The following is a 16,233-nucleotide window of genomic DNA, read 5'->3' as shown; positions in this document are numbered from 1 at the left end:
TAATAATGAAACTATGCCCTAAGAGTTTTGTTATAACATTTTTTATATATCAATTATAATTTTTGTTTTATAGAAAATAAAAATATTTTTTTTTTTGTTTTTTCACTATTTATAATTGTTTTCAATTGATAATTTTTCGTATAGGTATTTTTATAAGTAGAGAAATTTTGCAATATCCTCCTAATATGAATGGTATTGTATTTATACCCTGCGCCACATTGTGGAATATTAAAATATTTAAAATATTTAAAAAGATTTGAAGATCCAAGAGTGACAAAATTAAATAAAATTTAAAATTTTTTCGAGAGGTTAATACTATATTTTTGATAATTGTTTTTTTTTTTTCTATTATTCTTATGCATCTAGTACTTTTTGAAGGAACATGATAAGACTTATTGTATAATAGAAGAATAATATTAGAAACAAGATGCATTCACTACTGAGATCAACATCTAAATAAATTTACATTAAATTGCTATGGCAATAATGTTCTGGTCTAGACGTTAGTTGAAGACTTCTGTTTTCAACAACGTGAACAATTTCTTTGTGTGCAGTCATTTTAGTATTGCCCTTAATATTTTTTTATATATGAATTTATAGAAAATAAAAATAAATTTATTTTTTGTTTTTTTTTTTTTTCACTATTTAAAATTGTTTTCAATTAATAATTTTTCGTGTCAGTATTTTTATAGGTAGAGAAATTTTGCAATATCCTCCTAATATAAACGATATTTTATTTTATAATAAGATTTGAGGATCCAAGAGTGACAATATAAAATATTTTAAAATTTTCAAGATGTAAAAATGAAATTAAATTGCTATGGCAATACCGTTCTGGTCTAGACGTTAGTTGAAGACTTGTGTTTTCAACAACGTAGAAAATTTCTTTGTGTGCAGCCATTTTAATACTGAACTTAATATTTTGTTATATATGAATTGATATGGGAAATTAGTCAAATAAGTTGGATTTAGTTGTAAATTTAATATTATTAAAAGTGTAGTACATTTGTGTATGCATTTACCTTAAAAGGTTTCCTAGCTTTTGTTTAAAATAAAAATGTGTATAATTGATGTAATAATATTTTTCATGTCAAAAGGTTACCTGAAGGCTTCATTTTTCGATAATATAGCAAAGGTCCATGTGTGCGCTTGAATTTTGTGTTAAACTAAATTTTTTTTGATGTATATGAAATGATAGGGAAATTACTTAATATTGTTTTTTAAGTAACTAAATTGGCGATTGTTTTCTTGTTATAATGTTTCCCGAAGGTTTGTTATTTAACCATATGAAATTAACGATATTTTATATTATAATAATATTTTAGGATCCAAGCGTGAAAATAAAAACAGTTTTCAATTCTTCAAGAGGTATAAATTATATGTGTAATTATTATTTTTTTTTTTTTAAGAATTTTAATTTTTTCAATAATCATTTTTCTTTGATAAAAATTAACAGGGTAATTTTTCTTAAAAAATGTAAACGTTTTTCTAATTATTTTCTCCTCCAACTCCACTGTTCAACTCTATTAAAGTCATCAGATTAAACTAGAAGCAATATGGCTTATGCCAGTAATGCAGATGGGTTTCTTTATCGAATTCCTCCCCTTTTTCTTTGGCCCACACATTCCTTATTTTTCCTTAGCAAGTAAAGCCTTTTTATTTTTCTTGGATTTTTTTTATATTTAAATTTTCCATTTCATCCCAGAATAAGTTGTGTATACTTTTGGTATATTTATTTCCTTTTATTTAAAGAAAGGAAAAGAAAAAACTGGTTTGAAAAAAAGAACCCACCATAAGAGTTCTTAAGAAGACATACCATCAACAACAAAAAAAAATCCAAAGGAAACTTACTGGAAAAAGTTACTTCCTATTTTCTCCATCTTTCTATGTTAATGCTTTAAAGTTTTTTTTTTTTGCAAGCAAGACTTTTCAATACATAAGGAAAAAGTTTATAAGACTTATTTTCTTTTTGGCAAGTGTTACACTAAGCTTTTATAATGAAATAGGCAATTCGCAGTTATCAAAAAGTTGAGAAAATAATCCTAAACTTTTGGGTTAAAAATTCAGCGATGTTGAAGTTGCTGATGTTAATGCCTATGAAATTGATGGCTTATGGTTCATTGCCTACAGGTTAAGTTTTTATGATTGGTTGTGTCATGGAACATTAGTTGAATGTAAAGCATATAATGTAAATGGAAAAGTTTTAAAACATATGACAATTCTAGAAATTTGCTAAAAATGAGTGCAATACAGACAGCTGACGAGTGTAGTGAATCTTCAGTAGCGAAATATTGGGAACAATAAATAAAATATTTAAAAAAAGACCTCGAGCTTGAAGAACCATTAATTTATAAAAATGAAATATTTTAGAGGTGGGTAATTTATGACCTCTTATAGAAATCACAGAAATATAAAATTTTATAATTCCGCATTATAATTTTTAAATGTTGTATATATACAAAAAAAAAATTAAAATTTTATATGAATGTGAATTTTCCCTTTTTTGTCAAAAATAAGTTCCAAAGCAATTTCATGGATAAGTTCCGTTAACGAGTTATAGCTGCTTTTGGCAAATACTCTAAAAGCAAAATGGGACTTTGTTTATATAAAATTATGATTGAAAGTAAAAAAAAATATTTTTTTTTAATTTATAAATTTATTATTAGAATTTTATATTTGTATTTGCATTTTGTATGATTTGCTTGAATTGTAAATCATTTTTATTTATTTCACTTTCTATGGAAAATTTATGTTGCTAATAAGCTTTTATAATTTTCCATATACACATATACATTTATGGTATATACCCCAATCTATGGCCCATAAAGAAAACTATATGTCCAAGTTATGATTTATAGGTTTTTCTTGTATGCTTTGAAATATGACTAAAAATTGAAATCACCCACTCGTTTTATGCCATCGTCAAAAGTATTTCAAAAATAATCCATAGAATCATTTGAAGGTGTGAACAGATTGCCTTGGTTTCGTAGTGTACACAAGGCACTCGTAAATAGAGATTTTTGTTATATTTTTTTCTAATTTTAAAAATAGCAAATGTTTAGAAAACTACATATAGACATATCTGTCTATATAAATACATATAGAAATGTGTAGAGCTTAAATTAATGATGATGATAATAGTGCTAATGTGTAAATCAGTTCAATAGAAATAGATGAGCTTGCATGTCTTGATTTGAAAATTCAAATTCTTAATAAATCATTGAGGAAAATTTGTTTCAAAAAAAAAAAAAAAAAAAAAAAAAACACAGGGAACAATAATCTTTCAGTTCCCTACCAAACATTATTATGGCCAAAAGAGCCTAACCTGACCCCTGGTAGATGGCCTAAGAGACATATGGATGGAGAGATTGGATTATATCGCCCCTTTTTGAAATGGATTTTAAGACTAATGATACAATAAAGTGGAAACTACGAGCGATATATCTGGCAAAAACAAACAGATGAGACTTTGATCCAAAATAAATTTGTGGCAAAAATTTCAAAAAATAGTGAAGTGTAGTTATTGATGAAAAATGAAGCAATGGATTCTTTGGTTTGTGGTTTGTGACAAAAATTTCAAAAAAATTTATGAAATGTAGTTTTTGTCTGAAAAATCAATAGTCAAGCAATGGTTTCTTTACACATTGCAGGATTTTTATTATAGATGTAAATAATTTCTATATTTACAGCAATAGCGGCTGAAGAGCTATATTTTTGGTGTTATTTATTGATGCCATATCAATTTGTTGGCTTCTATAAGATGACACGATATAAGTCAATATATTTTATAAATAAAATATTTTAAAAATATTGAATGCAAAAATTATAACCCCATTTTACTGCAAATTCCCTTAATTATAGTGTATGTCTATATTTTTGTTTTTACACATTGTAGAAATCAATTTTATTATTGATGCAAATAATTTATATTTCTATAATGCATTATGCACACATGCTATATTTTCATATATTTTGATAGCAGCTAAATGGCCGAATTTTGTGTGTTATTGATTGTTGTCACATCAATTCGTTGGTTTCTATAAGACGACAGAATAGGCACAAAGAATTATTAAATAGAATATAATGGAATTCTGAATGTTAAAAAATGTGAGTGTATATCTATTATGTGTTTGCACACAAATATTAATTGTTTATATTCTGGAAAATATGTAGTTGGTGGAAACCATTGTCTTTGAAACTTTCTCAAATCAATAACTATTTTCATCAATTTCTTTTAATATATCTATATTTAAAGTAATATTATGCACACATTGAGACCATATGGGCGTTCTTATAGTAGACATGGCAATGTGTAGTTTTTGTTCTAGGATATTGTAATATCAATTCTGGTAGTTAAATAAATAAAACTCCCAAATAGTTATTAAAATAAAAATAAAAAATAGCCTTAAAATTTTTCTCAATAAAAAAAATTTAATATTTTGAAAATAGTTATTAAAATATGTAGTTGGTGGAAAAATTACAGTGTATATCTATTATGTGTTTGCACACAAATATTAATTGTTTATATTCTGGAAAATATATAGTTGGTGGAAACTATTGTCTTTGAAGCTTTCCCAAATCAATAACGATTTTCATTAATTTTTTTTAATATATCTATATTTAAAGTAATATTATGCACACATTGAGACCATATAGGCGTCCTTATAGTAGACATGGCAATGTATAGTTTTTGTTCTAGGATATTGTAATATCAATTCTGGTAGCTAAATAAATTAAACTCGAAAATAGTTATTAAAATAAAAATAAAAAATAGCCTTAAAATTTTTCTCAATAAAAAAATTGAATATTTTGAAAATAGTTATTAAAATATGTAGTTGGTGGAAAAATTACAGTGTATATCTATTATGTGTTTGCACACAAATATTAATTGTTTATATTCTGGAAAATATGTAATTGGTGGAAACCATTGTCTTTGAGGCTTTCTCAAATCAATTACGATTTTCATCAATTTTTTTAATATATCTATATTTAAAGTAATATTATGCACACATTGAAATCATATAGACGTCCTTATAGTAAACATGGCACTGTGTAGTTTTTGTTCTAGGATATTGTAATATCAATTCTGGTAGCTAAATAAATTAAAATCGCAAACAGTTTTATTTTAATAAAAATAAAAAAATAGCCTTAAAATGTTTCTCAATAAAAAAAATTGAATATTTTGTTTAATGTTTTTTCTTTCTTAATAGACATTTTTGGAGTTTAGTATCTTGTTTTAAATATTGATAGTTATCAAGTATATCTATATGGATTTTTTTCTTTTAATTCTGCTTTGAAATCAACTGTCATTTGAAAGACACTTAACTAGTGAATTGTTTGATTTTTCCGCCAGGCTATGTCCTCCTCAAATTTTCACATATCTACACTGAAAGAAATTTTTATTTTGATGCTAACAAATTTTCCTTAAAGGCTAATAAAAAGAATAAGAGACAATTTGGGTTTGTTTGGTATAAAAAAAAATATTTTATAAGAAGGGGGAATTTCGTTTGTCTAAAATATCTTTCCTTAGGAAAGTATATTTATTTTTATTTTTTTTTTTTGGTGTAGAGAAAATTGGGGCATGAGATATGATAAAAATGGAATATCCCTAATTTACATAAATTTTCTATCATTACGACTTGTAGTGATAATGGTGATGGTTTATTTGATAAATAACTAGTTGTCTGCATATTTATCCTTCTGTCTGTCTTTGTATATGGTCGTTAAAAAAGACAAACCCTACACTTGTATGCACCCCACCCCCATTGTCATGGCTTATGAATGCTAAAATACATTTAATAGGGTTCTGACGACAATGAATTTTCATTCTATTCGCTGTTTTTTTTGCGACATTTTTGCCATATGCTTGAATTTGTATATTTATATAGTATGCGTGAATATGGGTTTAGCCTAGTTTCCAGTTTTGTCAGGAAAAAGAAAATCATACAAAGCCTGCATTTCCCCCGACCCAGACAAACAGATTTAGAGAAAGGAAAAACAAGGAAACACAAATCCAAAAATATACCAAAGAGAGAGAAGGAAGTATTTAAGGTAATGAGTGCAAAAAAGAGAGTCAAAGGAAAACATAGTATAACAAAAACTATTGCTGCTACTACTAGTGATACAAAAAAAAAACAGCTTACAAGGCATAAAACATTATGTTTCTTGCGGAAAGCCATACACACACACACATACATCCAAACATTTAAAAATAGCAAAATTTCCTTTAGTTTATTGCAAGCGTGCGTGTTCGTTATAGTTCCAGCTAACATTGTAGATCAAAAAATGCCAGCCTTCTATACATCTACACGAGTATCTGTTTTTAAAATATCCGTAAGTATATACGCCTACATGTATGCGTATGTATGTCTGGGTTTATACGATGGTATTTAAGTCTTAGAAAATGCTAGTCTAATAGAAAAAACAAGGTATGTGGGTTAACGTAGACTTTATTAAAACGAAGGTAAGTTTTTCTAGGGTTTTACTTAGCGACCCAGAGGCTTAGTTTAGTTCCCAAGTCGGTATATTTTTATAGAGTGTACAAACAAAAAATGAATTGATTTGCTTTGCTCTCACCCTTTTAAGGTATTTTTTTGTATTTGGACCTAATCTTTTTCACCCATATTTATTCAAGGTAACATAGGTTTTTATTTTGTTTTTTTTTTCTGCTTGGCACTTTTAATATTCTTGGGAATATTGGACAACAGAAGAATCGAGAATAATTTATTGTATGTCAAAGCCCTTATTAAGAGGGTCAGAAACTGTTTTTATTACCTGGCCTAAGGGGTTAAATTGGGTGGTAGAATTTAGACTTTTGTTTCTAGATCTCCTGATGACTTAGTTTGATAAAAAAGGGTAATAATAATAAAAAAGGAAAACTATAATATTGTTATAAAAATAAAGTAAATTTTATTTTATAAATTCTCTCATTAGAGATGTTATTAAAACTAGCTATCACAAGGCAATCGAAATAAGTTATGAACATTGTTCATGTTTGTATCCTTCACCCTAGAATAGAGGATTTGCCATTATTTTTTTTTTTATCATCTAAATTGTTTTACTTTTAATTGGCGTATTGGTATTCAAAACCTCTGCAAATATGATAATTATGTAAATATTCCATAAGAATGTTTCAAAGCTGATATCATGTTTTAATTGCCCTATATTGCATAAATTTACAAAATTACATTGGTGATTATAATCAAATGCTTAGTATGATTTCCCGAAATCAGATGACTTCGAAAGTATCGATTTTGTAATTTTTTTTTGAAAATTATAACTTTTTTTAAATCTGCTAAAATGCAAAATTCTTATTGTCACTAAAAATATTTTTTTTGTTACGATGATCTAAAAATATATATATATATTTTTTTGAAAATAGTTGTGCGTTTGTTTCTGGCATATTTTCTAAAAGGTATTGCACACACTTATGCTGTGACTAGATTCTGAAAGAATATTTTATGAGTAATTCAACTATGTCCCTAGATTTTCCAAATCAATTATCTCAAAATATTTTCTTTAAAAAAAAATATTGCACACATGATAGTAGTGACAATACTTGAAAAGTTTATTATAAAGAAACTAAAACAAAGGCTAAAACGAGATTGACTCAATTTATTAGGATTTTTAATGGCAATTATTTTTTAATTGAAACTCATTAATATTGATCCGTTTTGAAATTTTTGTTTTTTTCTTTCGCTCTAAAACGAATCTGACTAGATTTATTTTTAAACCCAAAGTTAAGGCCCTTTTTTAATTGAAACTCAAAAACACCAGTCAGTTTTACAATATTGTAATATTTGGATATTTGAATTATTTTATAATATTTTATGTTTTTGTTTTTGATTTTTATACCCTTCACCACTACTGTGGTACAGGGTGTAATAAGTTTGTGCATTTGTATGTAACGCCAAGAAGGAGTAATCATAGACCAACATTTTAGTATACGGATCGGCTTAGAATTAAATTCTGAGTCGATTTAGCGATGTCCGTCTGTCTGTCTGTTGATGTATTTTTGTGTGCAAAGTACAGCTCGCAGTTTTAGTCCGATTGTCCTAAAATTTGGAATAGGGTCCTGTTTCGGCTCAAAGACGATCCCTATTGATTTTGGAAAAAATCGGTTCAGATTTAGATATAGCTGCTACACATATTTTTCACCGATCTGGTCATAATTGGCGTGTATATCAACCGATCTTCCTCAAATTCCGTACATCCGAATATTTTATGAGTCTCCAAAAACTTGCAAAATATCAGCCAAATCGGTTCAGATTTAGATATAGCTCCCATATATAGCTTTCGCCCGATTTACACTCAATTGCCCACAGAGGCCAATTTTTTGCTCCGATTTAGTTGAAATTTTGCATAGGGAGTAGAATTAGCATTGTAACTATGCGTGCCAAATTTGGTTGAAATTGGTTCAGATTTGGATATATCTCCCATATATAGCTTTCGCCCGATTTACACTCATATGACCACAGAGGCCAATTTTAAACTCCGATTTAGTTGAAATTTTGCACAGGGAGTAGAATTAGCATTGTAGCTATGCGTGCCAAATTTGGTTGACATCGGTTCAGATTTAGATATAGCTCCCATATATATGTTTTTCTGATTTCGACAAAAATGGTCAAAATACCAACATTTTCCTTGTTAAATCGCCACTGCTTAGTCGAAAAGTTGTAAAAATGAATGTAATTTTCCTAAACTTCTAATACATATATATCGAGCGATAAACCATAAATAAACTTTTGCGAAGTTTCCTTAAAATTGCTTCAGATTTAAATGTTTCCCATATTTTTTTACCCTAGTGCATTAGCCAACTTACATTTTGGGTCTATAGATTTTGTAAAAGTCTATCAAATTCTATCCAAATCGAGTGATATTTAAATGTATTAGGGACAAACCTTTATATATAGCCCCCAACACATTTGACGGATGTGATATGGTAGCGAAAATTTAGATCTACAAAGTGGTGCAGGGTATAATATAGTTGGCCCCGCCCGACTTTAGACTTTCCTTACTTGTTTATTTTGTATTTGGTTCAATGTATTTTTCATATAAACTATTGTACACACTGAAGTAGTAACAATGTATGGAGAGCCTACAGAGAGGACAATAAAACTAGGATTATAAGACATCAGAATCAATTTAATTTCCAAATTTTTATTAACCCTTCTGTTCGTGATGGGGTGCCGGTGGACTCATTTCAATTATATTCATGGATATATCTGTATTGTATTTTAAATGGTCTCCAATACGATGGTTGATCACTTCCTGTACTAATTAGTAAAGGTGTCAGGTAAGATATAGAGTATTGAAATAATAAAAGTCAAAAACATCCACTTGAACCTTATCACGTATCGGAAGGTTAAGGATTGTTTATATTCTGTTGATTATAAAAAGTCTTTCAAAGATTTAATATTTTTAATTTACCTAAACACAAACAAACAAGCTAATATAAAATTTCCATTTGAAATGACTATTGAAATAACTTATTAAAACCACAATGAGATAAACTGAGATAATATTCTAAATTATTTATATATATTTTTTTAATAGTTATACATTTGTTTCTGACATACTTTCTAAATGGTGTTGCACACACTAATGCTGTAACTAGATTCTGAAAGAATAATTAACAAGTAATCGAACTATGTTCGTGGATTTTCCAAAACAATTAACTTAATGGTTCTATATAGACCATGACATTTCATATGGTCTATATTGAATAATTTGTATCGTGGCATATGATTTGACCTATATTAGCAACTGGTATTTTTTTTCGAGACAGAGAGAGATTTCCTAGGTGATATGACGATTTAAATAGAAATTCAGCCATGGATGTGATTATACGAAAAATATATTATGATATATAATTGATATTATTTTCAAATAAATGAAAACATAAATAATATAATTTTTATTTCTCTACTTGTTCAGTAATATAGGATAACACAAATAAATATTTTAAAATTGATTACTCTGCATAAAACCCCTATTTTTGTTTAAAATATTTGTTTTATATAATTAAAAAAAAAATCTAAATATTTTATCTCATTCTTTAATTTTACTTGGGTGCGTATGAAAACCCTAATAAATATATTACGTATGCGAACCCTAGGACACATGCTACATATAAAAAATAAATACCTGTAGATATGCCAAAAAATAATATTTTGCTTCAAATGGACTCTGTATACCATTTTGTTAACGGGACATATGTAACAACAATATTTTCCACATATTTACCCTAAATAAACATTTTTTCTAAAGGCAAAGGTGATCTTTGTAAATTTCTTTTCAAGAAAATAAATTAATTCTTTGCTTAAAGTTAAAAAGAAAATTATATTAATTTTATGTAAATTTAATATTGATTGCCCGAATATGACCATTATGAATTATGACTGATAATTCCATTTCAATGCTATATCACAAATTAATTATGCTGCGAAAATAAAGAAAGAAAAAAAAAAGAACCATGTAAAAAAGTCTAATGCAAACATTCCCACAAATGTTGTTGAACTGATAGCATTGAATACATTTTTTTTATATTATGCGATTTTGATTTCCATATTTGATGATTTGTTTGTAATTTAAAGATTTTTATTTTGGTGGTTTTGTTTGTGTTGAGTTCGATTGCAGTTGAGGTGCCATAATGCATTGATGTTGATGTGGTTGTTGGTTGGCTGAGTGATATAGAGATCTGGGTTATGTTGACGATGAGAGAGAGAGCGAGAGGAGGTAGAGAGATATGTTGTAATGAGTAGCAAAATTGTGATGATGATGTGGTGGTGGGCTTATTTTTTGTGGCGAGAGCGTAAAAGAGCTTATCATAGATATATTGATACATAGATACTGAGAGAGAGACAGAGAGGATGACTAGTGGATTTCATTTCTTTGCTTTGCTTGGCGTTAAACAAACATTTACTTATGATTTTTTTTTTTTAGTTTTTTTTTGTATTATTTTCATATCAAAACTCACCAAAACACCAACAGGATTTGTAGGGAGATGTTGAACCAGCAGCATGCTGATGTTGATGATGCTGGTGTTGATGGGCTTGAGATTGAGACTGCTGTTGCGATGCCGTTGAATTATTCACCAGGGCCGTAGCCGTGGAGGCCGAAGTGTTGGTACTTGAAGAAGATCCTGTCATATTATTGGCCATTGCACTACTATTATTGTTGTTGTTATTGTTATGGTTTAAATGATTATTGCTGTTATTATTGTTGTTGTTATTAATGCTGTTACTGTTGGTATTGCTATGATTACCGAGAACCAGATTATTGGTTGAGCTTAGGGCTGTTACTGCTCCTGTTCCACCAACGGTTGAGCTACCCATTACAGTTTGTGCTAGATTTTGTGAGTTGACCTGCTGCTGTTGCTGCTGAGAATCCATCTGTATATTTAAATTGGATAAATGCTGTGAGGTTTGATATAAATTATTTTCTAAAGATTGTTGTTGTTGTTGTTGATGATGGTGTTGAAGGTGGCTGTGATTGAGATTGAGATGATTGGTGGGCGAAGGCGTTAGGGAATGTTGCTGTTGCATTTGCTGCTGCTGCTGCTGGTGTTGAGACGACGAACGTTGTTGTTGTTGCTGCTGCTGTTGATTATAAAGCTCCTGCAAACGTTGCATAGTATGATTGGTGGTTGGGGTTTGTTGCGTTAGATGTTGCTGTTTGTATATATGATTAAACAAATGATTTGAATTTAAGGAATTTGGTGAAGAGGAAGGCGTTGAGGAGCCTGTATCGGAAGAGGAATAATGATTATGACCATTATGTAGGGCCATCATAGATTGCCTGGCGCCATCTGGCTGAAACAGACTTTCAAGATTCTGATGGGGATGATGCTGTTGGTTTATTGCCAATTGGTGGTGTTGTTGTTGTTGTTGCTGCTGCTGCTGCTGTAGTTGTTGTTGTTGCCTTTGCATTATCGCTGCTGTTGGGGATGGCGCATTTGAGGAATTTGAGGAGGATTGATGTTGCTGATATGATGAGGTATTGTTACTGCTACTATTGTTGGCATTGGCATAGAAATCCATATGTTCCAAAAATTGTTGCGCCATTGTAGAACCTCCTATCAAATCGAAGGCATTTGTCATAAGGCTCTCACTTAAAGCATTAATTTGGGACATGTTTCTTTTTTTTTTGTTTTTGTTTTTTTTTTATTCCACCTTTATGCCTTCTAATGTATTTAATGCTGAATTTTTGTGTTGTTTGAAAATTAAAATTTGAATTATTTTTTCTTGTTTAGTCAGTCTTTTAAGTAATTTGTGCTCAGGCGTTAGATTTCCCTTTAATGACGGTTTCTGTTAAAAAAAGAGATGATATTTCTTTATGTTATCACATTCAAGTTTCTTTCTTCTAGGACTTTTTCCATTTGTCTTCTATCATATAGGCTTTCATGTAGGCTTTTCCCATTCCACTAAGCTCTCTCTTAGGGTTTCTCCTTAAATGTTTATAAACATTGTTTGGCTACATATGGTAACTGGTTCTCTGGGATTATTGTTCTCGTTTCTTTTCAAAACATTTTAATAGTCTTCGGTTTTTTATTTAAATTTTATATTAAAATTTTTTTATATAGATTTTGGTATTTGTTTATAAGGCCAATTTTTGTTGAAGATTTTCGGTTTATTTTTGATATTCAAGTTAGAAGATTTTGTATTTTGGAAGGGATTTGTTTTATTTTTTTTTTTTTTTTCAAAAAAACATAAAAAGAAAGATAAAAAGAAATTTATTAATTTTTTTAGGTTTCAGTTTAGGTTTAAGTACAAAAAAAATATATATATATGTTGAAACGATTTTTTTGAGTTTTGTTTTGTTTACAAACAATGTTGATGAGAGATAGAGAGCTGGCCTTTAAAGTTGCCCTTTTATGGATGGAGAAGAGTGTTGATCTTTGGCTGATTCTTTTTCTGGTTTGGTTCTTTAAGAGTTATTATTTTTTTTTACTTTTTCTTTTTTATTTATAATCAAAAGATGGTATTATTTTTTTACGTGGTGGCTGAAGGTGGTGTTTCGTGGTGGTAGTGGTGGAGGTGGTGATGTTTTAGTAGGTAGTAGTAGTAGTAATAAGAAGAAGTTGTAAGTACTTGTGGTGGGGAGGGTGTAAAAGGCGACAACAACAACAACGACAAGATGATATTTATTTTTGTATATATAAAAATATTTATGCATATATTCTTGAACATATATATATATACGTAATTTAGTTATAGCAACAGCAGCAGCAATTTAAAATTATGATTTTGTTTTTTTTTTTTTTTATAATGCTTCCCAGCAAAAGAATTCAAAATTTTATTTTAAATGTTTAATGATTTGCTTCAATGAGGTTTTTGTTTTGTTTTGCAAGATTTTTCAAAATTCTTCTGGCCCCTTATCAGCAATATGTGTTTATGATTATGTTAATGTATAGGGATATTTCAAGTGATAAGCATATAGTTGGGTTAGCTTTAAGCATTTTTTTTTAATGGGCGAAATATGGTCTATGATGATGGGAAGTGTTGAAAAGAGATTTTCATATATATTCCCAATATTATGTAGATGATGATATAGCCTTAAATTCCTTGAATATATCTCTTAGGGTTTGCTGCTTTGCCTTCATATACCACACAACATCCAGATAAAGATAAATAATAATTACATGTAGATACAAATGAGCATGAGCAACATTTAACACCCAGGTATCAATCCTTTTATTTTGTTTTATGTTTTATATATATTTTTTTTTTATATATATCAAAATATATAAATGAATGATATTTTAAAATAAAATGCTTTCGATTAATGTAAGCTTTGGCTTTTGATGATGATTGGTTGTGGTGATGGTGGTGGTGGTAGTGGTAAGTAGTAGGTGGAATTTACAACAACAACAATGCAATTACAAAATTTACCGTATAGGCTTCGTATTCTGGAGAGAGAGAGATAGAGGGTAAAGCAAAATTCTCTTGAAACAGCTGTTTGGCAATTTTGTTGCTAGAATCCTTTTGAAGATGTTAGAGATGGTTTTTTGTTGTTGTTGTCTTGCAGTTTAATGATGTTGATTTCCTTGTAATAAATATGTCAGAGATCTGGATACATGTAATAGGTAAATTGCTTGATTTATTGCATTTTTATTGCATTTGCTAGAGATGGCTGGGTGTGGACTGGTGTTTGTTTTTTGTTGCTTTTTTTTCTAATCAGCGAAAGCGTAATTTCCCGTAACGAAAACGATCGATTTTTAAGTGCTGACCTTTGTTTGTTTGTTTTTTTTTTTTTTTAGATTTATCGTAGATTAGAGATGTGTTAGAGATGAATTTGATTTTGTAGACATTTAATATCACAACATTGTTTAATTTTTATTTTGATGGTATTTTTTCCAATATCGTTTTTTCGATTTTATCACATTCGAGTTTTTTTGTTTGTTGATTACTATTTTTTTTGTCTTATTGATTTTAATACATTTGTGGGAATGTTGCTGTTTTTTTGGAAAGAGAGAAAGAGAGACATAGAGGTATACAGAAAATTAAAGAAAAATATATAGTTGATATAATTTTCTTTAAAATATGAGTCACTTTTTAGTGTTGTCATTTTATTTATACGGTATTAAATCACATTTTCCATTTTAGTTTTATTTTTGTATAAATAGTCTTCTTTTATTTTAGTTATAAGTCGTATAATGTTGAGATCAAACACTAAACCATTTTTTTTTACATTTGTTTATTTGGTTCATGTTTTAAGTTTTAAACTCAATGCATTTTGCTTAAAGTTATTTATAAGTAAAAAAAAAGTTTTTTGTGTTTGTTTTTAAATTCCAAAATAATAGAATAATTCATTTGTGTAAATAATTGTTATCAATATAGGTCTAAGATGTTCTAAAAAGGGGGATGACATATTATATTTGGATATTACTTATTTGCCTTAAAACTGTTCACGAGGGACACAGAATTATACCGCATCGCAAATTACTATTTGGACATCCTGGGGCCTCAATAATGTATATTAAGCAGATTATTTATTTTTTTTTTTAATTCATTCTACCATAAAACAAAAAAAATTAACTCTCTATTTCACTAAAGCCAATTTAACTTTATTTTAGTTCATGGAATTATTATGTTTGGAGAAAGTTTCCTTTGCTCTAATAATTTTTTGCGTACGATAGTTAAATGAACTAAAAAACAGGAAAAAATTATACACGAATTAAGCATATAGGTTTACTAAATTCGTATTTCTCACAAAATAGTTCATTATATCTTTAAATTTGTAACTTTTACTACAAATGCCTCTATGATGAACTTCATACATTCAGACATTCTTGCAATTTTGAACTCCAATTTTTTCCTTCAAACTACAAAATTTTCTTTAACAAGTGAAAAAAATTAATTATGTCTAATAAATTTTCTTGAATTTGTCGAAAAATATTTACTTATTTTTGTGATATCGGCTTGATGCCAGCGTTTGTAATGTTCAGTTAAAATGTTCTAAAAATTTTCTAAAATTATCCAAAAGTTTTCTTCCTGATGGGTTCACTGTTTTTTCAGTGTACATAAACCCAATCTCAAGCCAACTTGAAATCATGACCGATTGGGGTATAAACCTCTTCATAAAAATCTGAATTTTTGAAATTAATTCTGATTAGACTGAATTAGGGAAAGCAATCATTTAAAATTTGTAAAATATTACAAATATTTTATAGAAATAAAATGTTGATAAAATTTTCTATAGAAATAAAATTTTGATAAAATTTTCTATAGAAATAAAATTTTGAAAAAATATTCTATAGAAATAAAATATTGACAAAATTTTCTATAGAAATAAAATTTTGACAAAATATTTTTATAGAAATAAAATTTTGAAAAACTTTTCTATAGAATTAAAATTTTCACAAAATTTTCTGTAGAAATAAATTATTAACAAAATTTTCTATAGAAATAAAATTTTAACAAAATTTTCTATAGAAATAAAATTTAGACAAAAGTTTGTACAGAAATAAAATTTTGGCAAATTTGTTTATAGATATAAAATTTTGACAAAATTTTCTATAGAAATAAAATGTTGACAAAATTTTCTATAGAAATAAAATTTTGACAAAATTTTCTATAGAAATAAAATTTTGACAACATTTTGTATAGAAATAAAATTTTGACAAAATTTTCTATAGAAATAAAATTTAAAAAAAAATCTATAGAAATAAAATTTAAAAAAAAAAAGTTTCTATTGAAATAAAATTTTGACAAAATTTTATATAGAAATAAA

General features: G+C 27.9%; 1 protein-coding gene across 13 annotated transcripts in view; it reads right to left on the bottom strand.

Annotated features, from left to right (window-relative positions):
- The window catches only part of ps (RNA-binding protein Nova-1-like protein passilla), a 154,649-nt gene that overhangs the window by 30,617 nt on the left and 107,799 nt on the right, over positions 1-16,233 (bottom strand). For 7 of the 13 annotated variants that reach the window (XM_075291324.1, XM_075291367.1, XM_075291333.1 and 4 more), the window contains 2 exons: positions 13,893-14,455; positions 10,979-12,538 (listed from right to left, as the gene is read on the bottom strand). The exons of 4 other annotated variants lie outside the window; for them this stretch is intronic. In XM_075291324.1, coding sequence (XP_075147439.1) covers positions 10,979-12,134 — 1,156 coding nt within the window. In that variant the 5' untranslated portion in view covers positions 12,135-12,538; positions 13,893-14,455. The remainder of the gene's footprint in view (positions 1-10,978; positions 12,539-13,892; positions 14,456-16,233) is intronic. 2 more of the 13 variants (XM_075291369.1, XM_075291359.1) reach the window with 2 other exon arrangements.

This window comes from Haematobia irritans, chromosome 1 (assembly GCF_050003625.1).
Source record: "Haematobia irritans isolate KBUSLIRL chromosome 1, ASM5000362v1, whole genome shotgun sequence".
NCBI lineage: Eukaryota > Metazoa > Arthropoda > Insecta > Diptera > Muscidae > Haematobia > Haematobia irritans.
The sequence above is the reverse complement of the archived record's forward strand: the minus strand, read 5'-3'. Positions and strand labels throughout refer to the sequence as shown.